The sequence below is a fragment of the Oncorhynchus mykiss genome, chromosome 2 (assembly GCF_013265735.2).
Source record: "Oncorhynchus mykiss isolate Arlee chromosome 2, USDA_OmykA_1.1, whole genome shotgun sequence".
Lineage (NCBI taxonomy): Eukaryota > Metazoa > Chordata > Actinopteri > Salmoniformes > Salmonidae > Oncorhynchus > Oncorhynchus mykiss.
In genome coordinates this window covers 92,651,242-92,669,762 of record NC_048566.1, presented here as the reverse complement: position 1 = coordinate 92,669,762, position 18,521 = coordinate 92,651,242, and the positions used below count along the sequence as shown (strand labels likewise).

At 41.0% G+C, this 18,521-nt stretch overlaps 2 protein-coding genes across 2 annotated transcripts in view; both read right to left on the bottom strand.

The window, feature by feature from the left end:
- Window positions 1–18,521, bottom strand: part of LOC110502389 (SH3 and multiple ankyrin repeat domains protein 2-like) — a 164,375-nt gene that overhangs the window by 10,436 nt on the left and 135,418 nt on the right. The window contains exons 16-17 of the mRNA XM_036959148.1: window positions 6,380–6,515; window positions 5,308–5,394 (exon numbers count right to left, since the gene is read on the bottom strand). Coding sequence (XP_036815043.1) covers window positions 5,308–5,394; window positions 6,380–6,515 — 223 coding nt within the window. The remainder of the gene's footprint in view (window positions 1–5,307; window positions 5,395–6,379; window positions 6,516–18,521) is intronic.
- On the bottom strand, window positions 19–4,938 carry LOC118943605. Its single transcript, XM_036959172.1, has 2 exons — window positions 3,229–4,938; window positions 19–608 (listed from the first exon to the last, which is right to left on the bottom strand). Exon 1 carries the CDS (start codon window positions 4,569–4,571, stop codon window positions 3,402–3,404), a length of 1,170 nt encoding a protein of 389 aa, XP_036815067.1. The 5' UTR covers window positions 4,572–4,938; the 3' UTR covers window positions 19–608; window positions 3,229–3,401.

Here is an 18,521-nt window from a genome sequence, read left to right as displayed (position 1 = left end):
GAACACAAAGACAGACAGAGAGACAGACACCGCTCCACTGTGAGTATAGGATACCATAGCCTACACTCTACATCTGTCTCCAAGCTAAAACGAGCCATCATCTCAGCCAATGACAATCCATTCCGTCAGTCAGAATGAGAAATCAAACCGAGCATAAAGGAAAAGGGAACAGAAATAGTCACACTGACATTGGTCAAAGTTAAAGCCGTGCAAGCTAGCTATCACTTTCTTTTGGTTCTATGATTTAGCCGTTTTGGTCTGTTTTTAACTCCTTGGTTGCATCCTAAATGGCATCCTATTCCCTATCCAGTCCACTACTTTTGACCAGGGCCCATAGGGCTCTGTTTAAAAGTAGTGGACTATATGAGTCAGGGTGCCGTTTAAGACGCAAACCTTAAATAATTGACAATGAGTGACAAGAAGTTGGTAAGACGGCACAAACTGATCTGGACCAGGCTATGGTTCAGCGGCAACTGCACAACCAACATGCTAGTGTTTTTTCATTTTTTTCTTTCTTTTTTGAGCGCTCCCATGCATGGGACGATTACTTAGAGTGACTGAGAATACAATCCTCTTCTTTAGACGCTCATTATCTGAAGACTGATCATCTAGAACAGGAAGAAAAGGCAGTTCAGATAGGGACATCCATACGATATCTATAGTTATTCTGTTTATACATTCAAACACCCTTCTCTCTCACTGCTGTCAAAAACCTGTGAACTGAGGAGAGAGGGCTATAGGCTACATCCTACTGTCTTCATGAAATACATTATTACTGAATTAAATCTAAGAGCAGGTTGACATTTAGTGTCATGAGTTTTGTCCTGAAGGTAGAACTGAGTAATTTCCCTTTAGATAGGCCAGCTGCAAAGTTAAAATGGTCTATATTGTAAAAATTCATGAAAATAAGGTTAGCATAGCATAAGCATTAAGGTTAGCAGTGTGGTTAAGGTTAGGGTTATGTTTAAAATCAGATTTTAGACTTTGTGGCTGTGCTAGCTAGTGACCACTCTGCAGAGCTGCCTCCAGAACAAGATTCATGATGAAAAAGGCTAACCTGCTAAGCAAGAGCTGTTTATGTTTGAAGCACATTGTCTGCTATTAGTGTATTAATAACCTTTATCGAAAGACACAGTGTATGACAAATGATAAACATGATTGTTATCTCTGTTTAAACCCCTGTTGACAAAACGGCTTCATACAGTAATACTCTGATCCTTCTGTCTGCATACTAAGCTCACAGACTTGACCATGTGTGTACTGTATAATTAAGATGGAGAAGATTCCAGTGCTGTCTAAAAGCATTCTCACCAACACTGGCCACCCAGCTAGAGCGGTCTCTTTCTCTGTCACATCCGCTGATACAGTAACATAGCAGTATTTATGGCAGTAAGAAACCCTGGTGGATTGATGTGAATAAGCCACACATTCTAAGACACCTCAGTGTCTGGTGTCAACATGTATTCTAGACTTCTAGAAGCATTGTGGCAAATCTCCAGTGTTCTGGTGTGAAGCAGTGAACACAGAGCGAGGCCGTTACAGCTGAATAATGTGCCTAAGACTAGGCAGCAGCAGGACTGTACACTCTTAGAAAAAAAGGTGCTATCTAGAATCTAAAAGGGTTCTTTGGCTGTACCCATAGGAGAACCCTTTGAAGAACCCTTTTTGGTTCCAGATAGAACCTTTTTGGGTTCCATGTAGAACCCTTTTCAGAGGAAAAGGTGCTCCTGTGGGGTCAGCCAAAGAACCCTTTTTTCTAAGTGTATTTAATATTTTTTTGCAGGTAGAATGCTCTCCTGCTATAGTTGACAATGCACTGTACTCTATGCAGCATTATTGCCATGGCAACATCTTGTTTCTGTATGCGTATGAGTCAAATGCCTATTTGTAATGGGCCCATTGTATAACAGTGTTGTGCCCTTAAAGTTAAGTCTGTAGTGTATTCTGAGAAGGCAGCTACCTACTCTTTGATATACGCAGCTGACTGTTGTGCATTAACTCTAGGTCTTCTAGTTATCATCCCATAAAGGTGTTTCAGATCATTTTATCATTACAGAAAACACTACAACCATTTTAGAATGTTACAAATCTGTGGTTAAAGTAGAGGGATGCATCCTAATCCCAAATGACACCTTAATTCCCTTTATAGTGCACTACTTTTGACCAGAGCTCATAGGGTTTTGGGCAAAAGTAGTGGACTATATAGGGAAAAGAGTGCACTTTTGGACACATACAAGATCTCTGCTGTTGCTTTTTCCTGATCTTGCATAACTGTCTAAAAGAGGGCCAGAACCATGAATAATGCATGAGAATAGCACTGCGCTCTCACACTGCGCTCTCACACTGAACTGAAGTACGTAGGCTTTGCTGTGAAAAGTTAGTGTTTAAAAAGGTTATTGTTCAGAAGGGCATTTTCATATGCTCTTCATTTTTACGACACCCCTGTTTAGGTTACAACCCCTAGACAACAAACACTAGTTCACCTTCATACCCAGTAAATGCCCTCTAAAGTCCAGTGAGCATGCATGTAAAGTACACTGAGTATACCAAACATTAGAAACACCTTCCTAATATTGAGTTGCGCACCGCACCCCCCCCCCCCCCCCCCCCCAATTCATCGGTGCACGGATTCTAGAAGGTGTCGAAAGCGTTCCACAGGGATGCTGGCCCATGTTGACTCCAATGCTTCCCACATTTGTGTCAAGTTGGCTGGTTGTCCTTTGGGTGGTGAACCATTCTTGATACACATGGGAAACTGCTGAGCGTGAAAAACCCAGTAGTGTTGCAGTTCTTGACACAAATTGGTACACCTGGCACCTACTACCATGCCCTTTCAAAAGGAACTTGCACCTTTTGTCTTGCCCATTCACCCTCTGAATGGCACACATACACAATACATGTCTCAATTGTCTCAAGGTTTAAACATCCTTATTTAACATGTCTTCTCCCTTCATCTATACTGATTGAAGTGGATTTAACAAGTGGCATCAATAAGGGATCATAGCGTTCACCTAGTCAGTCTATGTCATGGAAGGAACAGGTGTTCTTAATGTTTTGTCCACTCAGTGTCTAGCTAAAGATCTAGTGAGTGAGAGAACATATCATCAAGTATATAGCATTTAATCTAATTGAACACAATCATAAACAAATAGGTATCTAGTAAATCAAGTCAAAAGAACATCAGTTGTTTTGTACATGTACTGTATAAAGCATGCCGATCACACTTACCACCCATTTTTTTCCTCAAAGTGGCTTACAAATGAGAAAATAGAAAGAATTTATATAGCAGATGATCAAAAGTAATCAACAAAATAATCTCTCACCATCAACACAGGATATTATGCAAAAACAGTGTAATATTGTCATTTAAAGCTGAATTATATTATAACCACTACTGACCACTACAGGCCTAGTTGTATTTTCATTAAGCAATTGTATACAAGCTTCCAAACATGCCACTTGCCCCATAGACAAAGAATGACCAGTAATCCTACAGACAAAGTCATAGAATGACCCGTAATCCCATAGACAAAGACATAGAATGGCCAGTAATCCCATAGACATAGACTGGCCAGTAATCCCATAGACATAGAATGACCCGTATTCCCAAAGACAAGACAGAATGACCAGTAATCCCATAGACAAAGACATAGAATGGCCAGTAATCCCATAGACATAGAATGACCAGTAATCCCATAGACATAGAATGACCAGTAATCCCATAGACATAAAATAACCAGTAATCCCATAGACATAGAATGACCAGTAATCCCATAGACATAGAATGACCAGTAATCCCATAGACATAGAATGACCAGTAATCCCATAGACATAGACATAGAATGGCCAGTAATCCCATAGACAAAGACATAGAATGGCCAGTAATCCCATAGACAAAGACATAGAATGGCCAGTAATCCCATAGACATAGAATGACCAGTAATCCCATAGACATAGAATAGCCAGTAATCCCATAGACATAGAATGACCAGTAATCCCATAGACATAGAATAACCAGTAATCCCATAGACATAGAATGACCAGTAATCCCATAGACAAAGACATAGAATGACCAGTAATCCCATAGATCTAGAATGACCAGTAATCCCATAGACATAGAATGACCAGTAATCCCATAGACATAGAATGACCAGTAATCCCATAGACAAAGACATAGAATGACCAGTAATCCCATAGACATAGAATGACCAGTAATCCCATAGACATAGAATGACCAGTAATCCCATAGACATAGAATAGCCAGTAATCCCATAGACATAGAATGACCAGTAATCCCATAGACATAGAATAACCAGTAATCCCATAGACATAGAATGACCAGTAATCCCATAGACAAAGACATAGAATGACCAGTAATCCCATAGACCTAGAATGACCAGTAATCCCATAGACATAGAATGACCAGTAATCCCATAGACATAGAATGACCAGTAATCCCATAGACAAAGACATAGAATGACCAGTAATCCCATAGACATAGAATGACCAGTAATCCCATAGACATAGAATGACCAGTAATCCCATAGACATAGAATGATCAGTCCAATCATGATATTTCTATGACCGGCCCTTCAAAAGACATCTACTGCAGAACAGTTGTAAGCGACACGAGTCAGCAATAAGGTAAAAGCTTTTCAAAAGGTGAGTTAAATCAAAGCTATTTTACATACAGCTCTGAGGTAAATCAATCAAACAATCAATTAAATGTCTAAGTAAATTAATAATATATATTTTTAAAGCGTATTAAATGAAATGTATGATGACATGGCGTGGAATTATGCAATTGTTATGATGGTTGAAAACAGTTCAAAACGATCAGTCATGCTGGCTAATGATCTCTTTATCACTTTGGGTGATTCAGCACTGTCCTTCACATGTTCTCTCCAGCTCTCTTCAGATCAAACCCTACAGAGCAGAATAGCTTTGTGCCTTTTTACAAAGTACATAATTGTTCAAGCCCCTTCAAAGAAGAATAAATATAGTCATCTCTTAAATGATGTAAATGAACATTGAAAAATGAGAGAATAAAAAAAGCCAAACAGTGAGATGCGTGCAGCTGTGACCAAACACTAGCTACGGTATACTGCATACCTTTGTCCACTGTAGAGGCAGGTATTGAAAAAAAATCAGGAGTGCACAGTTACTTTTAAAAAGGTTTTCCCGATAATCAAATCACTAAACAAACACACAGAGAACAAACCACAAGCATACAAAATGCATTTGATCTTTTGGAATTCTATTCTCACAGGTCCACAGGTATATGGAGGACGCTTTGCCGATTCCTACCTAGCTCCTCCAGCTCTGAGGTCATGGATTTGGAGCGCATGGCCATGGACAGGGCAGCGGGAGGAGTCCTACGTGGAGGTGTGGCCACTGCAATGACACAACACACAAAAACACAGGTATATTCAAGGATGTGATAGAGTGGACTCTGTTCTGACAGAAAATAATGTATGTTCTACATTTCTATCTGAGAGTTCTGTAATGTTACATCATCCCGTACAGGCCCCAAGTGTGAGATTTATAATAGACAGAACAGGAGTTTTGTGACTCCTTAATTGAAGAGGATGGACTCGTGGTAATGGCTGGAGTGGAATGGTATCAATGTGGTTGATGCCATTCCATTCGCTTCGTTCCAGCCATTATCATAAGCCATCCTCCCCTCAGTAGCCTCCAGTGGTAGACAGGGATGTTTTAAAAGCAGGCAAACTTTTTTTAGATGCCTGTGCTGCAGCAACGCCAGATTGTTCATGTGACAACGTCACAAGTCTCGCAGGGTGACACCAATCAAGCAGGGTGATGCCATGCAAGTGCCAAGTTCAGTAGCAATCTTCTAACAAAAACATCTAAAAATATATTTCCCAAATATGCCCCTGACAGTGCAGTTACATCCACTTTGAATTGGACCTGTGCTGCAGTACAGGTTAACTTTGAATGCCCCAAACTGTAAAACCACCGTCTCAACTTCAAGGCTAAAAAGCACCAGTCAATATTCTTCTAGCAGTCAGCTTCTAGCTTCCTGATACATTACAGTACAGTACAGTACAAGGATGGGCCACCACGGTTTAGAACCACCTGGATTCAAATACTAAAACTTTGAGCGTTTGCTCTAGCCTGCCTGGAGTATGGGGTTTAATGTTTTGGGTCTATCTATTGGTCCATTAAGCCAGGCAAGCTAAATCGAGGACAGATTAAGTATTTCAAATGATTTCAAATAGTATTTGAACCCAGCTCTGGTTTGAGGACCAGCTGGGACCCTCACTGTGGATTCATCCCAACCGATCAGACATTGATCCCACTGGCCAGGTGGTGTAGGACAGAGCAGCAAGGTGAGAAACAGAGAGGATAAGAGGCTTACCTTTCTTCCTGGCCGTGTCATCAGGGTCCAGATTCCTGCTAACTGTCACCACTTTGATGATGAGCCGGTTGCCCCCGTGTCGGATCGTATTGACCACCTGCTTGTGGCCCACCTTCACAACATTTTCCTGGTTCACCTGCAAAACAGAGGACAATACACCTGGGAGTCAGTTCAACATGAACCTTCAGGACTCAATGTAATATCGCAACCCTAAAATACAGCTGTAACAGAACACATTCCATCAGATGTTACATCTCTCAATAACAACTCACTATCAAGCTGATATGAACTCGGGCAAGGTCAACATCACTTCAGGACTCAATGACTGGACAGAAATAGAACATTACAACCCTAAAATATAATTGTAACAAATCCTTATCCCCATGGAAACAACTCTCCATCATCAAGCTCATCTGAAATGCAGCATATCTTCATCACTCCATGACTTAACTTCAGTGTAAAACCACAACCCTTAAAATAGAAATGCAACAACCCGGCAAAACTTGGCAAAGTATTGAGGTTTGACTGAGATTGACGGTGATTATATATCTTCAGTAGATTTTCAGTATTTCCTGCTAGGAGGTCTCTGGTGGTATTTCAACCAGGTTTTATGGACTGATTCCAGCACAGTATTTCCTGCTTGGAGGTCTCTGGTGGTATTTCAACCAGGTTTTATGGACTGATTCCAGCACAGTATTTCCTGCTTGGAGGTCTCTGGTGGTAATTCCAACCATCCTGTATAACAGATGTACTGTACACTCTTAGAAAAAAGGGCGCTATTTATAACCGATATAACCTTTAAAATATATAAATCTATAACCTGCCTTGGAACCTTTTTTGTTCCAAGCAGAACCGTTTTGGGTTCCATCTCGAACCCCTTCCACGGAAGGCTTCTGAAGTTTGTAATTTCCACTTAGAAATGTCAGACCTAATTTTCCTTCACAAAACACTGATCAACTCTTAGAAAAATATCCATGAATTATAATCCACATAATAATTCACATTTCTTGTTACTCAAATTATGACCCTACATCTGTACACTGTGCTGCAATCTAATAAACTGTTAAATGGACTGTTCTCATTCCTGTATTTCCTGGCCAGAGGTGGTCTCTGAGGTGTTCAACCAGCCTGTATTTTCACTGTGCTGCTGTCTAATGAATCATTGTTTCCAGCCACTCAATCGGGTCCTCAAATCAGGCCCAGGTAACTTTAGCCACCGCTAGCTAAAAATGAATGGAAGAAATATGGCATGTGACCAAAATCACCTGAAATCTCCTCAAATCAACTCCATATTTGGTTTGATGTTACGTAAAGATGATTTGGCCTTTTTAATCAATTCCATAGATTTTAAACAACTGTGGCTCTACTTAGCTGAAGTTTGTAGTGGCTGTTTAAAGAAAACCGAAACATAGATTACAATTTCTCCTGGCCCATGGACTACATTCTGGGTGATGAACCATCTAACATCACGTTGTAAAATAGTGTACTACTCCTTTACTGCCTGTCCCACTCTTGAATACAAACATAAAATACTGCTACTCCTAGCCATGTTTTTACTCATCCTCTTCTAATAACACAGTACAGTATGATATCATCCTCTTCTAATAACACAGTACAGTAGGAGATAATCCTCTTCTAATAACACAGTACAGTATGACATCATCCTCTTCTAATAATACAGTACAGTATGACATCATCCTCTTCTAATAATACAGTACAGTATGACATCATCCTCTTCTAATAATACAGTACAGTATGATATCATCCTCTTCTAATAATACAGTACAGTATGACATCATCCTCTTCTAATAATACAGTACAGTATGACATCATCCTCTTCTAATAACACAGTACAGTATGACATCATCCTCTTCTAATAATACAGTACAGTATGACATCATCCTCTTCTAATAATACAGTACAGTATGACATCATCCTCTTCTAATAACACAGTACAGTATGACATCATCCTCTTCTAATAATACAGTACAGTATGATATCATCCTCTTCTAATAATACAGTACAGTATGATATCATCCTCTTCTAATAATACAGTACAGTATGATATCATCCTCTTCTAATAATACAGTACAGTATGACATCATCCTCTTCTAATAATACAGTACAGTATGACATCATCCTCTTCTAATAACACAGTACAGTATGACATCACCCTCTTCTAATAATACAGTACAGTATGATATCATCCTCTTCTAATAATACAGTACAGTATGATATCATCCTCTTCTAATAATACAGTACAGTATGACATCATCCTCTTCTAATAATACAGTACAGTATGATATCATCCTCTAATAATACAGTACAGTATGACATCATCCTCTTCTAATAATACAGTACAGTATGACATCATCCTCTTCTAATAATACAGTACAGTATGATATCATCCTCTTCTAATAATACAGTACAGTATGACATCATCCTCTTGTAATAATACAGTACAGTATGACATCATCCTCTTCTAATAATACAGTACAGTATGATATCATCCTCTTCTAATAATACAGTACAGTATGATATCATCCTCTTCTAATAATACAGTACAGTATGATATCATCCTCTTCTAATAATACAGTACAGTACAGGCTATGCAATTGTGTGGGAAAACAAGAGTGATGACGTCTACTAAAAATAGGATCCCATCAGCTTTCTATAGGCCAGGCCTACAATATCTATTTAAGTGCATAGATTACATGTATTTTTTCCCCTGCTCCTGTCCTGAAACAGGTGCATGATAATGGTCCATTCTAAATCAAAACTAATTTCACACATATATTATTTAGTATATGTAAAGATAAGATTAAATCAATAAAATTTGAATTTTTACATGTGCCGAATACAACAGGTGTAGAGTGAAATGCTTACAAGCTATTAACCATCAATGCAGTTTAGAAAAATAAGTGTTAAGAAAGTATTTACTAAAATAAACTACAATAAACAAATAAAAAATTGCAAATAATTACAACAATAAAACAACAGTAGTGAGGCTATAAACAGGCGGTACTGGTACAGAACCAATGTGCAGGGGTACAGGTTAGTCAAGGTAATTGAGGTAATATGTACATGTAGGTAGAGTTAAAGTGGCTATGCATAGATAATAAACAGAGAGTAGCAGCAGCCTAAAAATGGGGGTGGGGAGGTCAATGCAAATAGTCCGGGTAGCCATTTGATTAGCTGCTCAGGAGTCTTATGGCTTGGGGGTAGAAGCTTTTAAAAAGCCTGTTGGACCGAGACTTGGTGCTCCGGTACCTCTTGCCGTGTGATAGCAGAGAGAACAGTCTATGACTAGGATGGCTGGAGTCTTTGGCAATTTGTAGGGCCTTTATCTGACACCGCCTGGTATAGAAGTCCTGGATGGCAGGAAGATTGGCCCCAGTGATGTACTGGGCCGTATGCACTACCCTCTGTAGTGCCTTGCGATCAGAGGCCGAGCAGTTGCCATACCAGGGGGTGATGCAACCTGTCAGGGTGCTCTCAATGGTGCAGCTGTAGAACTTTCTGAGGATCTGAGGACCCATGCCAAATTATTTCAGTCTCCTGAGGGGGAACAGGCATTGTCGTGTCCTCTTCACAACTGTCTTGGTGTGTTTTGGACCATGATAGTTCGTTGGTGATGTGGACACCAAGGTTGTAGAACCTCTCAACCTGCTCCACTACAGCCCAGTCGATGAGAATGGGGGTGTGCTCGGCTCTCCTTTTTCTGTAGTCCACGATCATCTCCTTTCTCTTGATCATGTTGAGGGAGAGGTTGTTATTGTCTATGACGACCTCCCTATAGGCTGTCTCATTGTTGTCGGTGATCAGGCCTACCACTGTTGTGTCATCTGCAAACTTAATGATGGTGTTGGAAGTCATGCTTGGCCATGCAGTCATTGGTGAACAGGGAGTACAGGAGGGGACTAAGCACGCACCACTGAGGGGCCCCCGTGTTGAGGATCAGCGTGGCAGATGTGTTGCTAGCTGCCGTGATTCCACCTGTCACCAGAGGGCAGCAGAGACAATGATACTCAGGTGTGTCCTATTACTCATTATGATTTCCCTGTTAAAAGAGGTGTGTTTTCTGGTTACTTTTGCAGAAGCTTGAATTGTTTACCTTGTGCGTTTGTTTCCTGAGCGAGTTTTTGAGACTTAGTGTTTGTTGTTTTTTCCAGTGTACTGTGATCCTGTGGCTATTGTTTATCAGTCAAGTATTTATGTTTATCCTTAACCACCGATTCCTCGTCTGGTCTCGTCTCTGCACCTGGGTCCAACCTCACCACGTCACAGTTACCTACCCTTACCACCTGGGGGCGGCCCCCGCCAGGTAGTCCATGATCGAGTTGCAATGGGAGGTGTTTAGTCCCAGGGCCCTTAGCTTAGTGAATAGTCTGATGGGTGACAATATTAGCCTATCACTTGTGAATTATATATTTTCACTTGTGAATGATGCCTAGCTTGTGTGTAGGCAGGCAAGAAACAGAACATGCCTATTATTTGCGACTTCTTCAAATCATAGTTCCACACCTCATGTAGCCTAGCCCATGGGCCTATGTGTTTTGACAAGGTTCGGACATGTATCACAACTAAACTGGCCAAATAACTTCTCACAAGAATCCACTTTACAACTGGTGTAGAACCTAACATGCATACTGTACATAGGCAGCGTGTGAGCTTGATTTCCCCCATAAATATGCACCTCTATAATAAAGCGTTACATGCATAATTACATTTGGGGTCTTTTACACTAATTGATTGCATTTTGGAACACTCGTGCTTATAGCCTACTGTCGTGTGTGCATTGCTGCACTTATTATGTGAAGAAATAGCCTAATATTTTATCAACATTTTAAGCTAAACGTTCTCATCTGGTTCATCAGCCTCATTGCTTTTAAAACTTTTTTGATGCTAGTGGTTGTATTAATTTGGGATATATCGCATCCCACAACTGTCCCAGACTATATTTGGAGTATTTATTTCTCACACAGAAGGACAAGTTGACCAATAGAATAGTTCAACTTTAGTACTACAGGGGATAGTAGATTGCCATAGGCTCGTGCATTTGCTGTTCGTTAGGCTTACTTATCTTGTTGGCTGACAAAAAGTCAATGTGGACAGTTTTCCTATCTTCAATATGCGCTTCAGAATTCGATAAGAAGGAAGTGCGCAGTCGTGTCCTCTGTGTCTGTCTTCATTTGTAGCCTTATTCGCAGCTGAGATAGATGCCTGTGAGAAGAACCCGATCACGTGATGGCCAATGGCTAATTTGAATTGAGATATCTGAGAGAGCCATGTGAGTGAGAGGTGCTTCAGAGCACGCAGACGGGAGAAGATAATTATTAGTCACACCCTGATCTGTTTCACCTGTTTTCGTGATCGTCTCCACCCCCCTCTAGGTGTCACCCATCTTCCCCATGATCCCCTGTGTATTTATACCCGTGTTCTCTGTCTGTCTGTTGCCAGTTTTTGTTGTTCGTAAAACTGTTGAAGGAATTTAATTCCTCTGTTTTAATTCCCAATTAAAATTAAAATTAAGCATAAACATAAATTCATAAGAATTTGTAAGACCCTTATTTTATAGGAATGGACAGAGCCCTGGTCTTAAAGTCAAGTAACAGCCTTTATTCAAGAGAGTACTCAGTACACACATATTTTACCACAGGTTATAAACAGAAAATGACGTCAGCGTTTTCTAAATGTTCTGTCTCTTCTTGACACTGGTAGAAAGGCTCTATAGCTCTCAAGCCTTCCCTCCTCGCCTAGAGCCAAGGTCAGTCAGTGTAGATAAGCATTCTAGACAGTCTGGAGATATAGTTCATTCATTTGTACCAAGGAACAGACCGTCATTGTTCTAAACTCTTGACCACATTCATACACACATTATCTTCAGTACTGGGATCAAGAAAGAAAACTCATACATATACAGTAACATTTAGTATTCTGATTAGTACATATACAGTAACATAATAGTATTCTGATTAGTACATCCTGATTGAAATGTATACATAGTCATTATAGATAAAAATTCCCTTAACAAAAACCGACCTGGGTTTGTTTCCCTGGTCATGTCTGTTTTCCTGCTCCTGTTTTCTAGTCCTTCCTGGTTTTGACCGTTCTGCCTGCCCTGACTCAGACTGCCAGCCGTTTTGTACCTTACCCGACCATTCTGGATTACTGACCCCTGCCTGCCCTGACCCTGAGACTGCCAGCCGTTCTGGACCCGTTTCACCCTTTCTGGATTACTGACCCCTGCTTGCCTTGACCTGTCGTTCGCCTGCCCCTGTGGTTGTGATAAACTCATGTTACTTCTACACTGGGTCTTACCTAGATGCAAGGGCACAATGGCCACTGACTGGAAAAGGTCTGGATTTTTTTAGGGGGCACTCGGAGGATGCTGCCGGGAAATTCGAGGCATTATCAAGTGCTCGTCAAATTGTAATTGAGAGACTGATGAGGTGTGTGCAGCCTGTGCAAGAAGCAAATCAGAGCTCATGCCTTTCATGCAACTTTTTTCTAATTATCATTAGAGTTGCATCATGCAGCTTTATAATGCATAATTAATTTAACATATAGCCCAACTTTTGTATCACAACTAAAGTTGCAAAACAACTCTAAATGAAGCATTAAGCATAAATTAAGCATATAGGTGGACCAGTTTATTTGCCAACCGTTCAACACAGAATAGCGTACTCCCTCAGAAATTGTTAGGATAAAATATCCTTTCTACTTTATTCAGCTATGTTCAATTGTATTCTTCATACTATAAACTCCTAAAACATATGGAAGAAGGTACTCTGTTCAGATTAGACAAAAATTTAGCTTTTGGGTCATCAAGGAAAACATTATGTCTGGCGCAAACCCAACACCTCCCATCACCCCGAGAACAGCATCATTCTGGCCATCATGCTGTGGGGATGTTTTTCCATCGGCAGGGACTGATCAAAATTGAAGGAATGATGGATGGCGCTAAATAGAGGGAAATTCTTCCAGAGAATTGAGAGGACAAGCAGGACAATGACCCTAAGCATACTGCTAAAGCAACACTCAAGTGGTTTAAGGGGAAACATGTAAATGTCTTGGAGTGGCCTAGTCAAAGCCCAGACCTCAATCCAATTGAGAATCTGTGGTATGACTTAAAGATTGCTGTACACCAGCGGAACCTATACAACTTGAAGGAGCTGGAGCAGTTTTGCCTTGAAGAATGGGTAAAAAGCTAAGTTTATAGAGACATACCCCAAAAGACTCGCAGCTGTAATTGCTGCAAAAGGTGGCTCTACAAAATATTGAACTTGGGTGGGTGAATAGTTATGCACGCTCAAGTTCTGTTCTTTTGTCTTGTTTCTTGTTTGTTTCACTATAAAAAATATTTTGCTTATTCAAAGTGGTAGGCATGTGGTGTAAATCAAATGATACAACCACATACCCCCCCAAAAAAATCTATTTTAATTCCAGGTTGTAAGGCAACAAAATAGGAAAAAAAGCCAAGGGGGGTGAATACTTTCGCAAGCCACTGTAACGAGGTCTCAGGACTGGAGGGGGCGTGACGAGATGGATGTCAACCCCCCAAACAGGAAATCTCACCCTTGTCTTTTAATCTGGTTAATTAATCTAGTTATATTTGGACAACAGAGAGTCTGAGACAGAGAGGCCACTAGCCCCACACACACCCGCACCAACACACAGACGCAAAAAAAAAAACATGGGGGAGGGGAACCAGATGTTTAATTTAAACAAAATAACATTTCTCACAAAATCAGATCCCAAAATCGGCTTACTGTAATGCTTTATACTGAATGACCCTGCATGCACGGCTTACACACACACACACACACACACACACATTAATTAAGGGAAGAGTGTTGCTCTGTGGTCTATATCCCAATGCGTCATTAAAGCCTGATGAAATTAATGACTTTGTCCCTGATCAGCCAACATGGACTCTACAATACACAGAATGGATTAGAAGATGCTGAGCCCTCCATTTTACTCCTCTTATCTGTTCACTAAGGGTTGCTTTTGTCTTTGGCTGTGTCCCAAGAAAATATTGACACCCTGGATAAATATGAGCATATATTACTGCTTAAAATAAATAATTCAAATACTGAGCTACACTACATGACCAAAAGTATGTGGACACCTGCTCGTCAAACATCTCAATCCAAAATCATGGGTATTAATATGGAGTTGGTCCCGCCTTTGCTGCTAGATGTTGAAATATTGCTGCATGGACTTGCTTCCATTCAGCCACAACAACATTAGTGAGGTTAGCACTGATTTTGGGCGATTAGGCCTGACTCGCAGTTGACGTTCCAATTCATCCCAAAGGTGTTCAATGGAGTTGAGGTCAGGGATCTGCGCAGGCCAGTCAAGTTCTTCCGCACCAAAATCGACAACCATTTCTGTATGGACCTCACTTTGGGCACGGGGCATTGTCATGCTGAAACAGGAAAGGGCCTTCCCCAAACTGTTGTCACAAAGTTGGAAGCACAGAATAGTCTGTATGCTGTAGCGTGAAGATTTCCCTTCACTGGAACTAACGGACAAAGCCCAAACCATGAAAAACAGCCCCAGTCCATTATTCCTCCTCCACCAAACTTTTCAGTTGGTACTGTTCATTTGAGCAGTTAACATTCTCCTGGCATCCGCCAAACCCAGATTCGGACGTCTGACTGCCAGATGGTGGAGTGTCATTCATCACTTCAGAGAACGTGTTTCCACTGCCCCAGAGTCCAAAGGTGGCGAGTTTTATACCACTCCAAGCGGCGCTTGGCATTGTGCATGGTGAACTTAGGCTTGTGTGTGTCTGCTCGGCCATGGAAACCCATTTCATGAAGCTCCCGACAAACAGTAATTGTGCTGACATTGCTTCCAGAGGCAGTTTGGAACTCTATAGTGAGTGTTGCAACCGAGGACAGACAATTGTTTGATGATTTTCAGCGGTCCCGTTCTGTGAGCTTGTGTGGCCTACCACTTCCCGGCTGAGCCGTTGTTGCTCATAGATGTTTTCATTTCACAATACCAGCACTTACAGTTGACTGGGGCAGCTCTAGCAGGGCAGAAATTTGATTAACTGACTTGTTGGAAAGGTGGCATCCTATGACGGAAGGTCAATGAGCTCTTCACATAATAAGTGGTTGTTGTCTTGCTGGAAAATCCACTTGCGGGCAAGTTTGTCTCCTGGCAACCAGGTTTTTGGTCATGATGCCTTTGACCTTAACAAGGACCAATGGAAGCAAAATAGGCTTTTAAAGATACACCACCATATTTTATAGCAGATCCAGTGCCTTAGAAAGTATTCACCCCCTTGGCGTTTTCCTATTTTGTTGCATTAAAACCTGTAAGTTAAATGGATTTGTATTTGGATTTCATGTAATGGACATGCACAAAATAGTTCAAATTGGTGAAGTGAAATTTAAAAAATAACTTGTTTCAAATAAAAAAATTGAAAAGTGGTGTGTGCTTATGTATTCACCCCATTTGCTATGAAGCCCCTAACTAAGATCTGGTGCAACCAATTACCTTCAGAAGTCACATAATTAGTTAGATTGCACACAGGTGGACTTTATTTAAGTGTCACATGATCTGTTACATGACCTCAGTATATATTCACACCTCTTCTGAAAGGCCCAAGAGTCTGCAAAACCACTAAGTAGCACTATGAAGACCAAGGAGCTCTACAAACAGGTCAGGGACAAAGTTGTGGAGAAGTACAGATCAGGGTTGGGTTATAAAAAAAGATCAGACGCTATGAACATCCCACGGAGGACCATTAAATCCATTATTAAAAAAATGAAAGAATATGGCACCACAACAAAGCTGCCAAGACAGGGCCGCCCACCAAAACTCACGGACCAGGCAAGGAGGGCATTATTATGAGGGGCAACAAGGAGAACCCTGAAGGAGCTGCAAAGCTCCACAGCGGAGATTGGAATATCTGTCCATAGGACCACTTTAAGCTGTACACTCCACAGAGCTGGGCTTTATGGAAGAGTGGCCAGAAAAAAATAAGCAAACACGTTTGGTGTTCACCAAAAGGCATGTGGGAGACTTTTCAAACATGTATAAGAAGGTACACTGGTCAGATGAGACTAAAATTTAGCTTTTTGGCCATCAAGGAAAACGTTATGTCTGGCACAAACCCACACCTCTCATCACCCCGAAAATTCCATCCCCACAGTGAAGCATGGTGGTGGCAGCATCATGCTGTGGGATGTTTTTCCGGCAGGGACTGGGAAACTGGTCACAATTGAAGGAATGATGGATGTATGGAAATACAGGTAAATTCTTGAGAGAAACCTGTTTCAGTCTTCCAGAGATTTGAGACTGGGATGGAGGTTCACCTTCCAGCAGGACAATGACCCTAAGCATACTGCTAAAGCAACACTCAATTTGTTCAAGGGGAAACATGTAAATGTCTTGGAATGGCCTAGTCAAAGCCCAGACCTCAATCCAAATGAGAATCTGTGGTATGACTTAAAGATTTCTGTTTATCAGCGAAACCCATCCAACTTGAAGGAGCTGGAGCAGTTTGTCTTGAAGAATGGACAAAAATCCCAGTGGCTAGATGTGCCAAGCTTATAGAGACATACCCTAAAAGACTTGCAGCTGTAATTGCTGCAAAGGGTGGCTCTACAAAATATTGATTTTTGGGGGGTGAGTTATACGTGCTTTAGTTGTTTGTTTTTTTTACTTTCCTTATTTTTCACAATAAAAAATATTTTGCAACTTCAAAGTGGTAGGCATGTTGTGTAAATCAAATCATACAAACGTCCCAAAAATCTATTTTAATTCCAGGTTGTAAGGCAACAAAATAGGAAAAATGCCAAGGGGGTGAATACTTTTGCAAGCCACTGTATGGGGTTCTTTTTGTGCCAAAGCACTGCTCTTGCCCGGGGCCGGATTACCGAACATGGTTTTTGGAGATCGGGGGGCATATGATAACAAAATGTGAATATTATCTCAGCCTCATGGCAAAATGTGTAGAATATCAGGAAATTAGCTTTAAAACTGTAAAATCTTCTCAGCCTCATGGAAAAATGTGAACAAAGGCATGAGAGAAGCATTAGAACAGCACTATTTTTTCCCTGCCCCATGGCAAAAAGACAATCATTTTGATATAATGACGGTATGTGTCTGTATGTGTGTGTCAAATAAAATAAAATGTTATTGGTCACATACACGTGTTTAACAGATGTTATTGTGGGCGTAGCGAAATGTTTGTGCTTCTAGTTCCGACAGTGCAGCAATATCTAACGAGTAATCTAACAATTCCCCAACAACTACCTAATACACACAAGTCTAGGTCAAGAAATGGAATTAAGAATATATAAATATATGGATGAGCAATGTCAGAGCGGCATAGACTAAGATACAGTAGATGGTATAGAATACAGTACACACACGAGTGTGTGTATACAGTGCATTCGGAAAGTATTCAGACCCCTTGACTTTTTCCATATTTTGATATGTTACAGCCTTATTCTAAAATGGATTAAATTAAATGTTTTCCTCATCAATCTACACACAATACACCATAATAAAAAATGTACAAAAAAAAAATAATACCTTATTTACATAAGTATTCAGACCCTTTACTATGAGACTTGAAATTGAGCTCAGGTGCATCCTGTTTCCATTGATCATCCTTGATGTTTCTACAACTTGGAGTCCACCTGTGGTAAATTATATTGATTGGACATGATTTGGAAAGCCGCACACCTGTCTATATAATGTCCCACAGTTGACAGTGCATGTCAGAGCAAAAATCAAGCCATGAGTTCGAAAGAATTGTCTGTGGAGCTCCAAGACAGGATTGTGTCAAGGCACAGATCTGGGGAAGCGTAACAAAACATGTCTGCAGCATTGAAAGTCCCCAAGAACACAATGGCCTCCATCATTCCTAAATAGAAGAAGTTTGGAACCACCTAGACTCTTCCTAGAGCTGGCAGCCCGGCCAAACTGAGCAATCGGGGGAGAACGGCCTTGATCAGTGAGGTGACCAAGAACCCGATATCTGCGCCACCAGAGACTCTGGGTTCGCGCCCAGGCTCTGTCGGCCGCGACCGGGAGGTCCGTGGGGTGACGCACAATTTGCCTAGTGTCGTCCGGGTTAGGGAGGGCTTGGCCGGTAGGGATATCCTTGTCT

What these genes read in the sequence shown, in the direction of transcription:
- LOC118943605 (XM_036959172.1), bottom strand. Translation starts at nt 4,571, where the DNA reads ATGATTGGACTGATCATTCTATGTCTATGGGATTACTGGTCATTCTAT.